This window comes from Mus caroli, chromosome 7 (assembly GCF_900094665.2).
Source record: "Mus caroli chromosome 7, CAROLI_EIJ_v1.1, whole genome shotgun sequence".
NCBI lineage: Eukaryota > Metazoa > Chordata > Mammalia > Rodentia > Muridae > Mus > Mus caroli.
The window spans coordinates 146,175,040-146,192,582 of NC_034576.1; the positions used below are offsets into that span (position 1 = coordinate 146,175,040).

The 17,543-nt window shown below is 49.7% G+C and overlaps 1 protein-coding gene across 1 annotated transcript in view; it reads left to right on the forward strand.

Annotated features, from left to right (window-relative positions):
• The window catches only part of Shank2 (SH3 and multiple ankyrin repeat domains 2), a 449,788-nt gene that overhangs the window by 42,592 nt on the left and 389,653 nt on the right, over positions 1-17,543 (forward strand). The window contains exon 3 of the mRNA XM_029479123.1: positions 10,689-10,908. Coding sequence (XP_029334983.1) covers positions 10,702-10,908 — 207 coding nt within the window. The 5' untranslated portion in view covers positions 10,689-10,701. The remainder of the gene's footprint in view (positions 1-10,688; positions 10,909-17,543) is intronic.

Below are 17,543 nucleotides of genomic sequence, written 5' to 3' on the forward strand. Positions count from 1 at the left end.
GAAAGCATTTAGGGAAATTTCCAGTGAACCAAGACAGATGGAGAATCTGACCCTGAGTTCACAGGATGTTTCACCAGTGTTCCAACTGTGACAGCGTGGGTGCTATCCCAGAGCACCTTGGACAGGTGGTATAAACAATAGGAATCTATTGTCTCACATCCTAGAGGGTGGAGGTGGGAGGAGACAGAGATGTTCAGGGCAGGCTCCTCCAGAGCCTCTCTCCTTTTCTTGCAATGGAGTTTTCTAGCTGCTCTTCACAAGGTCATGCCTCTGCCTGGTATGTGACTGTGTCCAAACTCCAGCACCTGTTAGAGACCCTGTTTCAGCTAATCTTGACTGTCAACTTGATGGGATTTAGAATCAGGATAGAAACACTTGTGGGCATGTCTGTGAGGGAGCTTCTAGATTAGGTTCATTGAGGTGGAAAGATCCATGTGGGTGGCTCCATGTCCTGATCTGAGATTTTACAATGTCTAAAGAGGGAAACTTGGTCAGAGCATCCTTCCCTCAGCTTTGGGAGTATGGATACAATGTGACTGGCTACCTTACTCACACTCCTTCTGTCCTGCTTTCCCTACCATGATGGACTGCATCCTTAACTCTTATCCAAAACAAACCCTTCCTTGAGTTGCTTTTGGCAAGGAGAAAAAGAATTCACCATTATTGAATCAGGACTGACTGTACTGTATTTGATTTACTTGGGTTTTGTGGTGCTGGGACTAGAACCCAGACAGGCACTCTACCACTGAGCCTTCTTGCCTCTGTTCAAAGTCCTTTAACCATCCATCGAAAGAGGTTTATACAAGTCATATGACCAGGCCCAGGGAGTAGGACTCCCACAAATGAATCTGAAAAGGCACACCATTCAGCCTATTCACTCCATAGACCACTGGACGTCAGCTTATGGGACTCCTAAGATTTTAGAGTTGATCTCCAAAACTTTTAGCTGCCTGGCAGTTTTTGTCTGTGTCTTGAATGATGTCCTGGATGAGTGAGCAGGTGGGATAGTGTACTCACCTGTGCAGCATGGGGTGGGTTTGGCGTGCTTAGGCAGCAGGGCAAATATCTCACTAGAGTCTTGCTGAGTGGGGGACATATCCTGTGTTGGTTATTTTCACCTTTGCTGGGACCAAATGCCTGATGAGAAGTATTTTAATAAAGGAAAGGTTTGCTTAGCTTTGTAAGGATGCTATCTGTCATAGCAGGGCAGGCAGTCAGCAGTGGGAGACCACATGGCAGTCCAGAACCTAAGCCCATGGATGGTTCTGCCATGGTTAGGGTGTGTCTTTCCATCTCAGTAAACCTAATCTAGGAAGTCCCTCTTACACTTGCTCAGAAGTTTGTCTCCATCAAGTTGGCCCTCAAGATGGACCATGGCACAGCCACACAGGGTTTCATTCAGCTGCACCCATGGTGTTCTGGTGGAGCAGGTAGAGCGGGCTGCTTCTCTGGAGAATTCGAGGGGCAGTGGGGTGGAGGGGTGGAGCTTTTCAACAAGGCTCCCCTGAGAAGCTGGTCCCTGAAGTTGTCTGGCCCCTGTGTCACTGACCCTTGCCTGCTCTACTCAGTTGAGTTCCCAGGGGGTTGGTGCTCTTCTTGGCAAATGTGACTTCTGTTCTCCAGGTTCCCCAGGAGGCGGCCCTATCCTGTCCTGGGACCTCGACCTGGCTTTAAAGATCTAAACAATGCCCCAAGGGCAGCTTGGGAAGGGAAGGTCTCATTGCTTTAAGGACCAACAAATTTCACACATTTTATGCACAAAGTAAACTACAAAATAAAATCTCTCACTGTGTTGGTTTGAGATCCCCTCAGGAAGGAGACCTCTGTGCATTTCAAACTAGAAATTGGTCTGTGAACCCCTGAGAGTTTTGAATTGATTCCCAAAGGCATTGCAGCCATTTCCTGGACTGTTTTATCTGTATCTTCCATTGAAGGTCAGATTTTATGCCCTAGTACAAGAATGAGTATGAAACTGTGCATCTGCCATAAGGGGTGTTAGATGTGAAATAAGCCAGTTCTAGGTTTTAGATGTTCCCAGAATGCTCTAGTAGCAAAATGCCTCTTCTTTGTGGAAATTTGCTTCTCTGTGGTGATTTTTCTGTTTCATTATTAGTAGCTGTCCAGCAGGGCTGATGCAAGAGGCCCGCACTGAGGGTTGACCTTCCTGGCCTGGGAGCCTACAGCTCTGCATGTACCCCTGTGAATAGCTGTACCGAAAGCTACTGCCCAGGGTGGCACAAAGGCACCCTTCCTCTTTGCCTCACCTTACTTGCTTTCTGTTTCTGGGCAACCTCCTTTGCAGTCTGGTCCTGAGGGGATCCAGGGACCAAAGATAGTTCCTGCTCTCCAGAATGAAGCCAGACAAAAAGCAAGGCCTCCTATTCTGTGTGAGCATGGGATAAATGACCAGTAGTCGTTTAGTGTTAAGTGTGCCCCAGGTAGCCAGCAGGATGTTCACAGAGCAACGTTGGTTTCCTGCTTACCTGAAAGTGAATGTGCCCAACTGCCCTCTGCCCTGCGCAGGAGTTAATCATTAATGGCCCCTGTCAGGTGGCCGGGTGTCTGCTGTTCCCATGGTGCTGCACCACATTCCTTATTAGGGTCATGACCCTCCAGGTCAGGTCTCTGGCACTGAGATCTCAGGACCCTCCTGCAGAGACCCTTGGAGCTGATTCTTCCTTCAATCACCCCACTTCCAGACCCAGCCTCAGGCCTCTTTGGATCTGTCTGGTGGAGCCCTTCTTAGGTACCTACCTGTTTAGGAATGTCTCCTCCAAGTCAGCAATAGGGTACATTACGAGGTGTCCTTCTAGATGAGGAGGTTACTGGTAGTGGCTTGGACTGAGGAGCCTCACCTCATTATTCTCATTATTGGTCTGTGAGCTCTGTTCTTGGAGTCAGTCTCTGGCTTTGACCTGTTATGAACACCCCCATCACCCTCCTTTATTATGGAAAGAAGACTGGGTGTTAAGCTTACCTTAGAGTTCTGGTTTACGTCCAGCCCATAGGCACATCTACATGTGACCTGAAAAAACAAAAAAACAAAAAAACAAGCCTTTAAAATGGTACATTTCCAGTATTGATACTTGTCACATGCCTGCTCACATCTGACCTAAACCATCCCCACAGGACTGGGACTCTGGGATCTGTTCCCTCTTGCTGGTGGTAGCTGGAGTTGACACTCTACTGGGGGCAGATTGTGGGCCCATGCTCTGCCCATCTCTCCCCCACTGCATCCCGCCAGCTCCATAGCCTTGCTCCTGTCTGGCTTGTGTCCACTGAATGCCCACTGTATCCCAGATGATAGATGGACAGCAGCAAATGAGACCCACTAAAGAACCAGTAGTCACAGGCATGCAGGTTCATCCGGGAGCTGTAATGATGCAGTCACTAAGAAAACTTTTGAGAGAGTTGGTCAGAGGTCAGGTTGGGAGGGAATCAGGGTTGTGGGGAGGGGTTGAGGTAGATGTGGGTGTTTGCTTCAAGCGATTGGGTGCAGTTTCAGGCAGCTGGGAGTAGAATGCACATAAGAGGGCCTTCTGGTGCGCTGCCTGCCTCTCCACGCTCCAGGGCAGGAATTCTGAGGACTGGAAAATCTCATTTGCTCCAGACTTGGACAAAGCTGGTCTGGGCTATGCAGGTGTCAATGGCAGCTGTTTCCCAAGGCCGTCAGGGAGCAGTGCTGTATGCTGCATGCTGCACGCTGCATGCTGTATGCCGTATGCTGGGGCCAAAGACAAGTGATCCCTTCATGGGGAGCCAATGGAACATCGTCTCTTCTCACTCTTCAGTGTACGCTTCTGCCTTTGACCCGTTCCTGGACTCAGGAACCCCGCAGCAGCCATTACTCATGCACCACATCTATCTATGCCAGACCTGTCTTCTTTCTCTGTCCCTGCTGGAGTGGAAAGTGGGGCAGCCTCAGGAGCGGGAACCACTGGGGCCAAACTAACATCTGTCAGTACAAAGGACTCTGTAAGATGGAACATGAAAGGCCCGACCTCCCCCAGACATGATAGTTTTCTTTTCTCAGCCCAACACAGGTTGTTTTAGAGATAGCTTGCCTACTTGCTCATCCCCAGAGAGGCCCCGGTGTCCATCCCCGCAGGTTGCGTGGCTGTGGTGAGGGACCCTTGGTGGTAGTGGCTGAGCAGGCTGGCTGCATAGTGAACTACTCAACTGCAGCCCGTGCAGGCTGGCAGAGCTGCAGCAGGGCCATGCTGCCCTCAGCCTACTGTGGTGCTATGGCACCAGTGTGTGAGCATCTTCATCCCTTTCTTGCAGGCTGCCAGCAGGTCTTGACCACCCTTAATGCTACCTCATTCACAGTGATACGGGGTCAACAATCCCATGTCCTATTGGCCTACATGCAGCTGGGACACACATGCCCTGTATGCTCTGGTGTCAAGCCTGCAGTATTGGGAAGCCCTCGCAGCTCCTGAGCCCAGCTGAGCTGTTGCTACTTCTGCTGCTGCCACAGCTGTGGTCACTACAACCACTGTCACCTCTGCTGCTGCTGTCACAGCTGAGGCTCCTGTTACTGCTGCCAGCACCACTGGCAAGATCTAGCAAGCAGCAGATTATGCACCCTCTTTGTAGCCCCCCTCCAACATCTCTTGACAGCCCCGCACAGGAGAACCCAGTGATCATGAACATTTCTGGTGTTGAGTGCAAGAGTGAGAATAGCTTGTTTATCTGCCAAGAGGTTCTGTGCACAAGTCCAGCCATTAGACAACCACTGGGCAAGTGCCTGCACTATCCTACCTCTTCCTTTATCCAAGCATTGGTTCTTGGATCATCACTGAGCCAGGCTGGGAGCCCTGTGCTGACCACTGCTCCCCTGTGCTCCAGCACAAGCTTCTGTAACGTCTGGCTAGGGTGGGTGTTTGCCCTTCCCTGCTCCCAAACACAGCAGCAGAGGCTAAAGCAGAGCCAGAAATACTAAGAGTAGAAGATGCTGGAGGCACCAGGTGGGCCACACTTGGACTTTTATGTTTACTCCCCAAAGTTAGCAAAAGATTTCCCAATTTTTTTGATTTAATAAAGAAAATTAATTAAGGGAGCTTGCCTGCATGTATGTGTGTGCACCACTTCTGTGCCTGGTATCCATAGAGAATGGAAGAGGACACTGGGTCCCCTGGAGTTAAAGCTAGATGGTTATGAGCTGCCATTTGGATTCTGGAAACTGAACATGGGCCAGGGCTCTTCACCACTGAGACATCTCTCCAACCCCTATTGATTCTTCCATTTACTGATAACCACAGCCCCAAGCAGCAAACTCCATGCCAGGGGGGGGGGCGCCCCATGTCCTCTGGGTCTGTATGGGATGGAGGGCTCCGTCCTCCTTCCATTATCCCAAACTTTGTTGGATAATGTCTCTCACTCAGTGGAAAAGCTGGTCTGTGTTCATCTAGTCTGTGAAGCTACAATTGTTTTGACATTAAAGAGTACAAGGTTTGCTCAAGGTTAATGAGGACCCATGGCTCCAACCCATGGCTGTCAACCTGCCTGCTTGTTAGGCCACCTGAGAGCATTGAAAGTGCAATAGCCGTGGTAAGGCAGTTAAATATCAGTCTCTGGCCTGGAGCTGGTGTGTTCGAAAGAACTGCACAGCCGGGATGAGAGCATCAATAGCTTCCTGAGAACCAGAGGCCTGGGTGGAAATCATGACACCGTGCATAATAATCTCATGAGTCAAGCTGTATGCCCCCCACCCTCCAAAACCCATAAATCCAAAGCACTTTGATATCCAAACCTTCCAGGCCAGAAACATAAAGATGAATGGAAAATTCCACTCCTAACCTCAGGGCCTGGGTTGTAGCTGAAACCTGGGTGCAGAGACAGTGGTGTCGCAAGCCACCAGCAGGCTACATGTGTATGACACACAAAGGAATTCATCTTCAGACCTAAGTCCCCTCCACAAGATGGTTCATTATGTATGTGCACATATTCTCAAACCGCAAGCTATCTGACATCCCTGGGGATGCAGGATCCTTATCTTGTGATACTGTCACGTCAGGTTTGAGTACAGACCCTTGTTAACTCCCACACAGGTGAATGAGGGGCTGGTGATCTGGCTCAGTGGTTAAGAGCATGCTCTTCCAGAAAACAGATTTCTGTCCCTGTTGCTCACAGCCACTTGGAACTCCAGTTCCAGGGGCTCTTATGCCCTCTTCTGGCCTCCACGGGCACCTGCACTCTTGTGGCATGTACTCACACAGGCACAAGTGATAAAGATAAGTCTAAAAAGAGGATAATGCATGCATGAACAAGTGAATGCTAAAAGTTACTTTGAAGCCAGTACCTAATCAAGATGGAGGGCTGAGTCCTTCAACCCCAAACCTTGGGTGCCTTGCTGGATCCTTGTGTGGCTGAGAAGATGCTGGTAGAAATCACGAATGTGTTCAGCTAGTGAATACAGGAAGGCTCACTAGCCCTGAGATAGCAGATTAATTAATTAGTTACTTTTGAGACACAATCTCACTATGTAGACCAGGATACCTGAAAGTTCCAGAGATCCATCTGCCTCTACTTCCCAAGTGCTAAAATTAAAAGTATGCTCTGCCATGCCTGCCCTGCCCTGAGGTACCACATAGAGTGATCTTTTACTTAACAAAACTTCCTGCCTGTAAGGGGGCTCATTGCTGGGGCTGTGCCTGCAGGTGGGGCTGGACAAGAAGAAACAGTGCCAGGTCCATTGGGGAGATCCTACTGAAGAACCTCATGGGGAGGAGTGTGATCAGGTGACCTGGGATTTCTGAGCGTCTCTGAGGACCTGTGGGGCTTCTGGGCTCCAGGAAGAGGGGCCACTAGCTTCTACCCTTTGATGTCCTAGGTCGGGGATGGATCCCTTACAATTGTGATAAAGCCAGATATCTGGGGGTTTGTTATGATATCTCTGGATCAGAAGGCGTTTCTTTTCATTCTTAATTGTGTGTGTGTGTGTGTGTGTGTGATAGTGACTTAAATTATCATCTTGATACACTCTAAAGTCACCTGGGAAGAGAGTCTCTAACTCTGGCCCATGCCCAAGGCTATGGGGACAGCAAACTGGTGCAGTTATCCCAGGACACCTGATGGTGAGGGCTAATGGCCGTGGTGTGCACAGAGGTGATAAAGGGTGGCGCTAGGTGTACCTTGTCGATTCTGCCTCTTCTATAGGGCAGCTGCAACTTAGTGCTGTTTCAAAGTAGCCAAATGGGCCAGGATTGGGTCTGGTGTAGCTGTAGCCTGAGGCCTTGTAGGCTAACATTGAGGTATGTCCACATGGAGACAACCATGTTTTTCTGAAACTTACAGCCAGATTAGGGACTTGGGAGTGAGAAAGGAGCCTGGGTACCCTTATCTCCACAGGTACAATCTTGGCACATATGTAGCGTTTGAATCAGATAGTGCTTGTCCTCCTGAGCCTTGTGGAGGATGCAGAGTGGTGGTCATGTTAGAGAAGAGGACCCCCGAGGAGCACCCCAACTCAGGAAGGGTGGCTGGGTGATTGTGCTGATACCCACTGTGGTCCCTCTGAGGAAGAAGACTACTGTGTGTCAATATGGTGTGAGGCCAGAAGGAGACTTAGCTTTGCACATGGTGGCCCAGCATACAAGGTAGGCAGAAGGTGCATCTGCTGGAGCCTGATGCTGCCTTCTCAACCTGTGCAGCCAAGTAGTGCACCATTGGAGTGTGGGGGTGTGTTTTCATTCATCAACAGACATGAATTAGCTGTGGGCAATTGGTTTAGATTCCCATGTACTAGCATTCTCAACAGCCACGGTATGAGTGAGTAACTGGCAGTGAGCTTACCTTGTGTTATGAAGAGCCTTGTTAGGTATTTGTTGTCATCCCTCCTCCCTTTCTCTTACTATTTTTTTTATCCATTTAAGTCACTCAAACAGCTACACACTCACTTACCCCAGCCATTCATATATTCATCCATGTACACAACAATCCTCCTACCCACCCACCCACCTATCTACCTGGCCTTTATCATCCATCCTCACATCTATCCATTCATTATCTATTCATCCTCCCACCCATCTCTCCTCACAGCATCCATCCATCTGTTTATCCATCCATCCACCTATGTCCATCCCTCATCTGTCCATCCACCCATCTGTTCATCCACCCCCCACATCCATCCATCCATGTCTATCCCTCCATCCATCCATCCATCTATCTGTCCATCCACCCCCCACATCCATCCATCCATCCATCCATCCATCCATCCATCCATCCATCCATGTCCATCCCTCCATCAGTCCATCCCTCCATCTGTCCATCCACCCATCTGTCTATCACCCCACATTCATCCATCTGTCTACCCATCCATCCACCCATGTCCATCCATCCATCCATCCATCCATCCATCCATCCATCCATCTGTCCATTCACTCACCCACCCATTAACTCGATCATCTTCTCATTCATATTTACCTCTCACCCATGCACATATTCACTCAGGCAGCAATTCATGTCTCATCCAACCATCTCTCCATCCACCTACCGGACCCACATATCCCTCCATCTGCCATCCATCTATCACCCTTCACTCCTTCCATAAGGAGGGAAACCCCTTTATTGGTATTCTAGAGTCTCTGCTTTGTGGCTCTGTGAGTTCAGAGACAAAAGGCAGATCCACCAAAGAAAAGCAGGTTGATACCACAGGCAGCCCACACCTCCCTCCCCTTCCTGGGCTAAGCCTCTGGGAAGAATAACTCAAAGGCTTGTTTAGAGCTCTGGCATGGGGTAGCATCTCTGCAGGAGAACAATGAAGATGAGAGAAGACTTGATCTCAGGTGACAGTCTGCTGGATGGGCAGCACAGGGAGGCAGTGCTGGAGAGAGGCCACTCGGTCCAGCCTGTCATGTGGGTTCCCCTGGGCTGACTGTCCTCTAGATGATGAGTATCAAAGTTGTTTCTAGAAGTAGACCTTTGTCCTCCCTGGCAGCCAGAGGGGAGCAACTTTGTAAAGTGAGGCTCTACTCTTAGGCCAGCCAGGAGACAGGAGTGTCCTTGCCTCTGCTTCTGCTTAGTGGCTCCCAGCATAAAATATTCTCTATGCACGAAAGTAACCTGAAATGTATGTGTGTGCCTGTGTGCATGTGTGTGTATGTGTGCCTGTGTGCATGTATATGTATGTGTGTGAGGGGGTTGGAGGTAACATTCCTTCTGTCCCTCTCTCCCTTTCTCCATCCCTCTTTCTTGCTTCCTTCTTCCATTAACTATTTCCCACCCAGAGACAGTAAACTACAACTCTCAGCACCGACAACCCCCCCATCCCTCACAAGTGCTTCCAGCTTTACCAGAGCTTAACACTCCTCCTCTTACTCTGGCCTTTCCAGCAAGCACATAGCCCTGTGGGGCTCAGCATTCCTAACTCTACCTTCCTGAGAGGTGCCTTCTTCGTTGATGCCTCCCTGCTGTGATGCCCCTTGAATCTGTCTGGAAGGACTGTCCCTGTCCCACAGCTTTCCAACCATAGAACTAGGAGAATCTTCCTCAGGTTTCTTCCTCTGCTTGGAGTCATGTTTGGGATCCTCCATACAAAGCTCAGGTTTATATTTGTTCATAGCCCACAGATAGAGGAGACCATAGCTTGGCAGTGCCTGAGTGACGTAGGCCTAGGGTACCTGAGACCACTTGGCCATCACCTTCTTGACACAATTTCTATTCAGGTGGAATTGCTAGTATGGTGTGGCACACTTCCTGCCAGGTCCTCAGAAACCTCAGTTTAAGCATCTATTCAGCCCTTTCTGGACTCCTAGCAGGGTGGGGGTCGTGTTGGGGGTGGGGGAGTCACCTCTGCAGTTGCCCATCGCTGGATGACTTTCCTGGGTTCTCTTGGTATTTTGCTTTTATTCCTCTCTCTGGTAGCCCAGGATGGCCTTAAACTCATTTTTTTAAGGTTGACTGAACTTATAACCCTCTTATCTCCACCTCCTAAATGCTACCATTACAGGTGTGTGCTGCCACAACTGGCCATGTTTGTCTTCCAGGTGCTCCCTGAAGACCCTGCTCTGAGGTAGCCACCAGCAACCTGCTGGGAGCTTTTGTGCTGGAGCCTTCCCTACATTGGCTCTAAGAAAGGTGCTTCCCCAGCTTCTACATCTGGGGACCCTTGCCTCTCCTGACTTCAGCTTGCTCAAGACTTGGGTCTCTGTTCTGCTCTTAGACCTGGAGATGATCGGCTCTCCTCGTCTTTCTGTACTATTTTTACTCTGTGCTGCTAGCCACTCTGTGTTTGAAGTAGGGGGTTATTACAGCATAGCTCTCCGCCTTCTGACCCCGTGCCTGCGTTCTTTCCTCTCCTGCTGCCACTCTAGCCTCAAAGAAAAAAAACAAAGGTAGCTGTTCTTCCTATGTGGGCAGTTCCAAACTGCCAATGCAGCCATCCGGTAAATTCCTATAGTCGTGGCCATTGCTGCAGTCAGCTGGGACTCCTTCAGGGCCGCTTTGCCACAGTGTGAGGGACATTCCTGGCCCTCTTCCTACCTGCTGCCTCTGTCCAGGATCAAGGAAGCAGGGTGTGTGTGGGGGGGTGCCCAGTTCTTCCCACCTTTAGGGATCTGACATGCAAACATGTGGATGCTGTGAACTGGCAGTCACGTTGGCAGACTCAGGAACAAGTCTCCATGTGCTCCTGGCTTCTCGCTGATATTCATATTTATTTATTCTCCTTTCTCCTTCCTTCACAGAGATCCAGGCACCATGCCACGCAGCCCCACATCCAGTGAGGACGAGATGGCCCAGAGTTTCTCTGACTATTCTGTGGGCTCGGAGTCAGACAGCTCCAAAGAAGAGACCATCTATGACACGATCCGGGCCACCACAGAGAAGCCAGGTGGGGTGAAGATGGAGGAGCTCCAGGGTAACACCCTGGTGATTCGAGTGGTCATCCAGGATCTGCAGCAGACGGTGAGTGAGCTCCTGCATACAGCATGTGCTTCTACACCTGATCAGATCTGTGTCTAGAAGCACTGACTGTGGCTGTGGGTGGCTCTGGTCCACCCTGAGCCTACAGGCTGGTGCTCCAGACTCAGGGCTCCTGGGTAGCACCCTGACATTTCTTGCCCCTAGCATCTCCTTTCTATTGCAGCCTACAATATTCATTGAGCATTCTCCATTCATTCCACATTGCTATAGTAAAACCTTGTGGCAGGGGAATGTATAAACTAAAGAGGTTTGTTCGGGCTCATTGGTTCTACAGGGCCAAGGTCGAAGGCTGTCTATCCTCGGTGGTGGCCTTCTTCTTAGCAGAGTTCCAAGGTGAGCCAGGATGTCACAGGCAAAAAGTGAGGGGTTGTGTGCATGCCTCTGTCTGATATTTCTCCTTATTCTCCTGTAGCTACCAGGATTTGAGAGTTGGATTCCCCACTTGACTTCACCTAATTTTAACTGCTCCTTGTTGGGTTCAGTTTCCACCCATTTCATACTTCATGATCGAGATTAGATTTGAAGCCTAGAACCCTAGAGAAATACCCAACCCACGTCCAGGCCATAGTAAGCACCTTCTGCTGGGTCAGGCCTCCATGCCTTGGGACCCAGAGCAAAGGACCCACAGGAGCCTTTCCTGGTCTTACAGATGAAGTTCAATGGTGAACACATCCACCAGTAGGCAGTGTCTATGATACCTAAGCAGGGAAGGAAGCCCACTGCCCCTGCCTCCTCTCATCTGCTTACAGCTCAAGTAGACAGCCTGTTTTTGCCCACTTCTGGAGGAAGGGATTCTGGTTTGAGTGTACCTTGGTTCCCCACATGGCTCTGGTCACTCACTACCTGGTTGTCCCTGAACCCTGGGCCCAGTATCATTTCCTGGGATGTCCCTGAAGTCCCCAGGCCACAGCTTGCCCATGCTGATCACCCTGCTCTGTCCTTGTGGAGGGGCTCTTCCCCATGGATGTTGGCTTCTGCTGTTTGTGTTAGCGAGGGTGGGGGGCGGGGGTGCAGAGGCAATCTGGATGTGATAGATGGCCATGGTTGCTGTGTTCAAGCGTCACTTCCCAGGAGGTTCCCGGACTGGTGTTCTGCCATTCCTCTCAGCTTTTCTCCTTCCTTGTTCTTTAACTCCTTGGGGCTTTTCTGATGAAAGTGGAAGCTCAAAGCAGAGATAGGCCTGACCTCTTCTGTCCCCATGAGGGACAGTTGTGAATTACTGGTGCATGGCTGGTCTCGGGTATCAGGCTCTGGTTTCTCTGGGGCATTGCACTGGGTCATGGCAGGGCCTTTTGAGAATCTGCTCCACCTCTGATGTCTGTGACAAGAGACCATGCCAGTTAATGACAGGCCAGGAGGAAGTGTGAGGGATGTGCTCTTGAGACAACAGGATGAAGAAGGTGGAGTGGGATGATAGTGGGGTGACAGGGTGAGAGGTGAGTGTGTTAATCAGGTGGAGGGATGAGGGAGGTGAGGGATTGGGTAGTGAGGTAATCAAGTGGTGTTGGGGGATGGGATAGAGGGGTAATGGGATGGTAGAGTGGTGAGGTGAGGAATAGAAGTAGTGGGTGATGGGGTGAGGGAGGTGGCAGGGATAGGGAGGTGGGGGAGATGACAGGAAGAGGCAGGTGAGGCAGGGTAGCATCTCTCTAAGCTCCCATTACCCCCAACTCTTGAAAGCAAGCTCTGGAGAGGGCTGCGTGGGTGCAGATCTCTCTCTCTCTCTCTCTCTCTCTCTCTCTCTCTCTCTCTCACACACACACACACACACACACACACACACACACACACACACACACAATCTCTCTCTCTCTCTCTCTCTCTCTCTCTCTCTCTCTCTCTCACACACACACACACACACACACACACACACTCACACACGTACACTCATGCACTATTCATTAATGAACATCCCTGACATTATTCATTTGCGTTTAAAAGGAGGAAAAGGCAGTGAGGAAACAATGAGCATTCATATTTTTTTGTTATTGCTCCAAGAAAGATGGTTTCCAAGGACATATTAATCCCATGAAGAGGGCTAGATTTTCTGGTTCCTGTTAGGCCTTCGCCCTCTGGCTGCACTTTTCCCGGGTCACTTTTGGAGGAATGGATCAGGTTGCTAAAGTGAGCTGCCTTTCCAACTCCCAGGCTCTTGGAACAGGCTCTCATATGTGCAGTCACCTGGGGATTCAGACTCCTTCACTTGGTACCCAGGCCTGTCCCAGGGTCTGGAGTCCTCCACATCCTCCTATGTATCTGTCCTAAAGGTGAGGGATGGAAAGGGTGACCTGGGGAGTATCTCACTTCCCTGTCTTCCCCAGCTTCCTTAAGGGGGGTCGCTTAATTACAGGTGACCTTGGAAGTTTTGGTGAGCAGCAACTAGCTATTTGTACTTCCCTCTCTCCACCCCCACCCCTATCCTAATCTTCCCTCTTCCATTGGTAAGGACTCTATGCAGACTTTGCTTGTCTTACTTAATGCTCATCCCAGCCTGCACCCAGTACCCCAGAGTCACCCTGCCTCTGTTCCTACCTGGACGCTATTTGCAAGGGTAGAGACCTCTGTAGTAGCCTTTTCTTTCCCAGGTCCCGCTTTTATTTGCCCCTGCACTGGGCAGAGCTTCCCGATGACTGTGAACATGCTGCTGATCCTCACTGCGTGTGGTTTCTTCTCTATAAAGATACCACAGTTCCTGTTGAGGCTGAATTGTGGATGCTGAGCTCAGGGCCAGTGGCACTGGAAGCCACACCCATGGGCCTTTGTGTCTTCCTAAGGAGCAGCTCAACCTTCCTCCAGTCCTTGCTTATAGCATGGTGTGTGTATATGTGTGTGTGTGTGTGTGTGTGTGTGTAACAACTCAGATAAATTTTCTTGCTTTGTTCATATCTGTAAATGAAAGTATTTAGGTATTTAAATTTAGCTTGTTCCTATGCAGGGATCCTACAAACACTGAGAAGGGTGACTGCATTTTAAAATGTTCCTTTATCACCTTTGGCTCAGACATGCATTTTCCTCTCTATCATAGTTTGGGGCCGAAACTGTTGCTCCTGAATCAGCCACTAGACTATAACTGCTTTTGTTGTTACTGTTAGAGTTAGGGTCTACAGTTTCATGTAGCCCAGGCTGGCCTCAACAAATTCATTAAATAGATGAGGATGACCTTGAACTCCTGATCTTCCGGCCTCGAAATCCTAAATGCTGAGATTACAGGCATGCACAGCCATGCCATATATATATATATATATATATATATATATATATATGTGTGTGTATGTGTATATATATATATATATATATATATATATATATATATATATATGTCACTCTCTTCAGACACACCAGAAGAGGGCATCAGATCCCATTACAGATGACTGTGAGCCACCATGTGGTTGCTGGGAATTGAACTCAGGATCTCTAGAAGAGCAGTCAGTGCTCTTAACCACTGAGACATTTCTCTAACATACCTGGTGTTTGTTTGTTTGTTTGTTTGTTTGGTGAGACAGGATTTCTCTGTGTTCCCTGGCTGTCCTGGAACTTGCTGTGTAAATCAAACTGGCCTCAGATTCAGATCCATCTGCTTCAGCCTCCTGAGTGCTGGGATTAAAGGCATGTGCCACCACAATCCTGCATGTTTTATGTGATGCTGTGAGCAGAACTCAGGCATGTGCTGGTCCCTAGCTCCTAGTGTGTGTGTGTGTGTGTGTGTGTGTGAGAGAGAGAGAGAGAGAGAGAGAGAGAGANAGAGAGAGACAGAGAGAGACAGAGAGAGACAGAGAGAGACAGAGAGAGACAGAGAGAGACAGAGCGGGAGTGAGTGCATGCTGAGGCAGGTGCCTGTGGAGGTTAGAAGTGGGCAACCTTGGAGCTGGATTTGCATGCAGTTGTAAGCTGTCTGACTTGGGAGCTGGGAACTGAATTCAGGTTTTCTTCAAGAACAGTATAATCTCTCTAGCCCTGAAAGGGGTTATTGTTGGTCCTTCCTGGAAGTGTGGCCTGAGAGTTTGCCTGTTGTTCTTGCTAGGTAGTTTCCTGGTATTCTGTGGCATTTCCCATGTTGTTCTCCTGGCTCCTGTCTATCAGGGAAACCAGGTAATGTCACTCTGGGAGTTTCTGCTCCGTGTCTGCATCTCAGTCCCTCTCTGTTGAGTTCTCCAGTGTCTTTGTATTAGGCATTTGGCTGGAGCTGTTTGTCCCCAGGATTCTCTGATCTGGAGTACGATCTGTTTTCATAGCTTCGTACTCTCTGCTTCTGACAAGTATTCTCTGGAGCTGTTGTTTGGGATATGTTCTGATGTCTGATTATTTCCCTCCTGAGTATAATGTTTCTTAAGACAGTCCTTCCTCTGAGGGGCCAGTTTTCACTGAGAGCAGAGCGGCTCTCTCCCCACCATTCTCTTCTCTGCCTTTATTGTTGCCTAAGCCGTCCATCCCTGCCCAGCCCACTCCAGCCTTCCTTCTGTGGGCCTAGAGCACAAGAGTGAGCCCTCTTAGCTCTCTTGAGAAGTTAGATATATCAGTCTGCCAGCCTGCCTGCCTGCCTGCCTGCCTGTCTGTCTGGGGTGTGTGTGTGTGTGTGTGTGTGTGTGTGTGTGTGTGTGTGTGTGTGTGAATCTTTCTAGAGGGCTGGGCAGTTATCTCTTTATCTTTTTTCTTCCAAACGTTATCTTAAGTGCTTTTCCTTGGGAAGTCCCCTGAACAGAGATTAAGTGTCTTCATCACCGATGGGCCCCCTCTGCCCCCATCACTCAGTGGAGAGCACCGCCTAAAGGGTCTCCCAACAGCTGGTTCCATAACCTTATCTCTCACCCAAGGAGGGGGAGAGAGCGGCAATGAGAGGGAAGAGGCACTCCTCCTACCACAGCCTTCTGTATCTCACAGATCATTGGATCGGGTCGGTTCTGACCATGTGTAATGCCTGAGTCCTCCTTGGGATTTTTCTAGGCTGGCTTTTGTATTTTACATCATTTAGTTTGACTTACTTGATTCCCAGAGACTGTCTCCCTCAGTGTTGGTCTCCAAAGTAGAGAGCCCATGCCCCACCATCCATTTGAGCTATCCTTCCATTACAGTGTTTTATCTGGTTAATCTTTATTTCCCAGAACTGCCTATTGGCGTAGGTGCACATGCTACAGACTGTAAGAGCACTCTAGGGTGACAGACCTAGAACCTGAACATCAAAGCTGGGAGGGCAGAGGGAGTGGTGAGGGTTTTGCTGCTGGGAGCAGGTACAGACCATAGTACACTTCTTCTCTGCTGGGGTCTATCCTCAGGATGGGTGGGACTCACTGCCCCCAGGCAGGATGCAGCCTTGCCTCGAGCTGATCCTGACTCAACACATCCCTGTGGGTGTGTCCCATGCAGGAGGAATCCCAGTGTGACATAATTATACCAAAAGGTGTTAAATGGTTTCCTGAATGTTGACCTCATGACCGACACCATATTAAGGTCTTGAATGTGTTCTGTGGAGTCTTTGTAACAACCTTGACCTTGGTAGTGGGTCTGAGCATCTTTGTTGAAGGCTAACACACCTATGGAGAGGACCAGAATCTTAGGTGTTCAAATAGAACCTTGGTGATGCACAGCTGGGAGGAGACAGAACCATACAGCAGCCTGGTCACCAGGGAGGCTCAGCATGTGCTGAAGGTTTTAGTAAGGCTCTTTGATAACACATGAAGTGCGTTTGCTTGTGACATTTTCGTACATACATGCAATTAAACTTTGTTCTTGGTCATCTTCTTCCCCACTGTCCTTCCCTGCCCCCTCCATCTCCCTTGTCACCTCCATGTGCCCCTCCCCCTCTCCCCCCCACTGTCCTTCCCTGCCCCTTTCCCTCTCCCTCCACCAATACTCACTCCTTCCCTGCTCCCTCCCTCCCCCCTACCCCTGCCTTCTCCCCTCCCCCCTCTACCTCCCCTCACTGTTCTTACCTGCCCCCTCTACCTCTCCCCACTGTCCTTCCTTGTCCCTTTCCCTCCCTCCTCTACCTGCCTTCTCCCCTCCCCCCTCTACCTCCCCTCACTCTCCTTCCCTGTCCCCACTCTACCTTCCCCTCAACTGCCCTTCCCTGTCAGTCTACCTCTTTGTTGGTCTGCTTCCTCCTCCCAAATAGCCTGTCTTCTCCCTTCTCACAGTGCCCTTCCTACTCCCCCCTCACTACCACACATTTAAATCCAGGTTGTTCATATGAGAGCAAACATGCAATATTTGTCTCTTTGAGTCTGGCTTATTTTGCTTAATAATACAGCCTCCAGTTTCATTCATTTTCCTGCAAATGTCACGACTTTATTCCTTATGGCTATTTAAGATTCCATTGCAGGCATACACTGTATTTTCTCTATTCATGCATCAGACATCTGTGTGAGCTGCTGTGAATAGTGTACCAGCAAACACCCCATTTTGTAGAAGGAACATGGAGGATCAGAAGGGAGCCGGTGAGAGACAGAGCAGATGGTCTAAGGTCTGAAAACCCGCTGAGCAAAAGGCCCATGATGTGCCCACTGACTGCCAGGTACCCAGGCCTAGTTTATACATGCAACTGGTATTCAGTGTGGGAAGGTGTCTACTGAGCAGCTTGTGTGGCAAACAGTCCTGGGACCACAGTCTAGTCCTGCTGCATG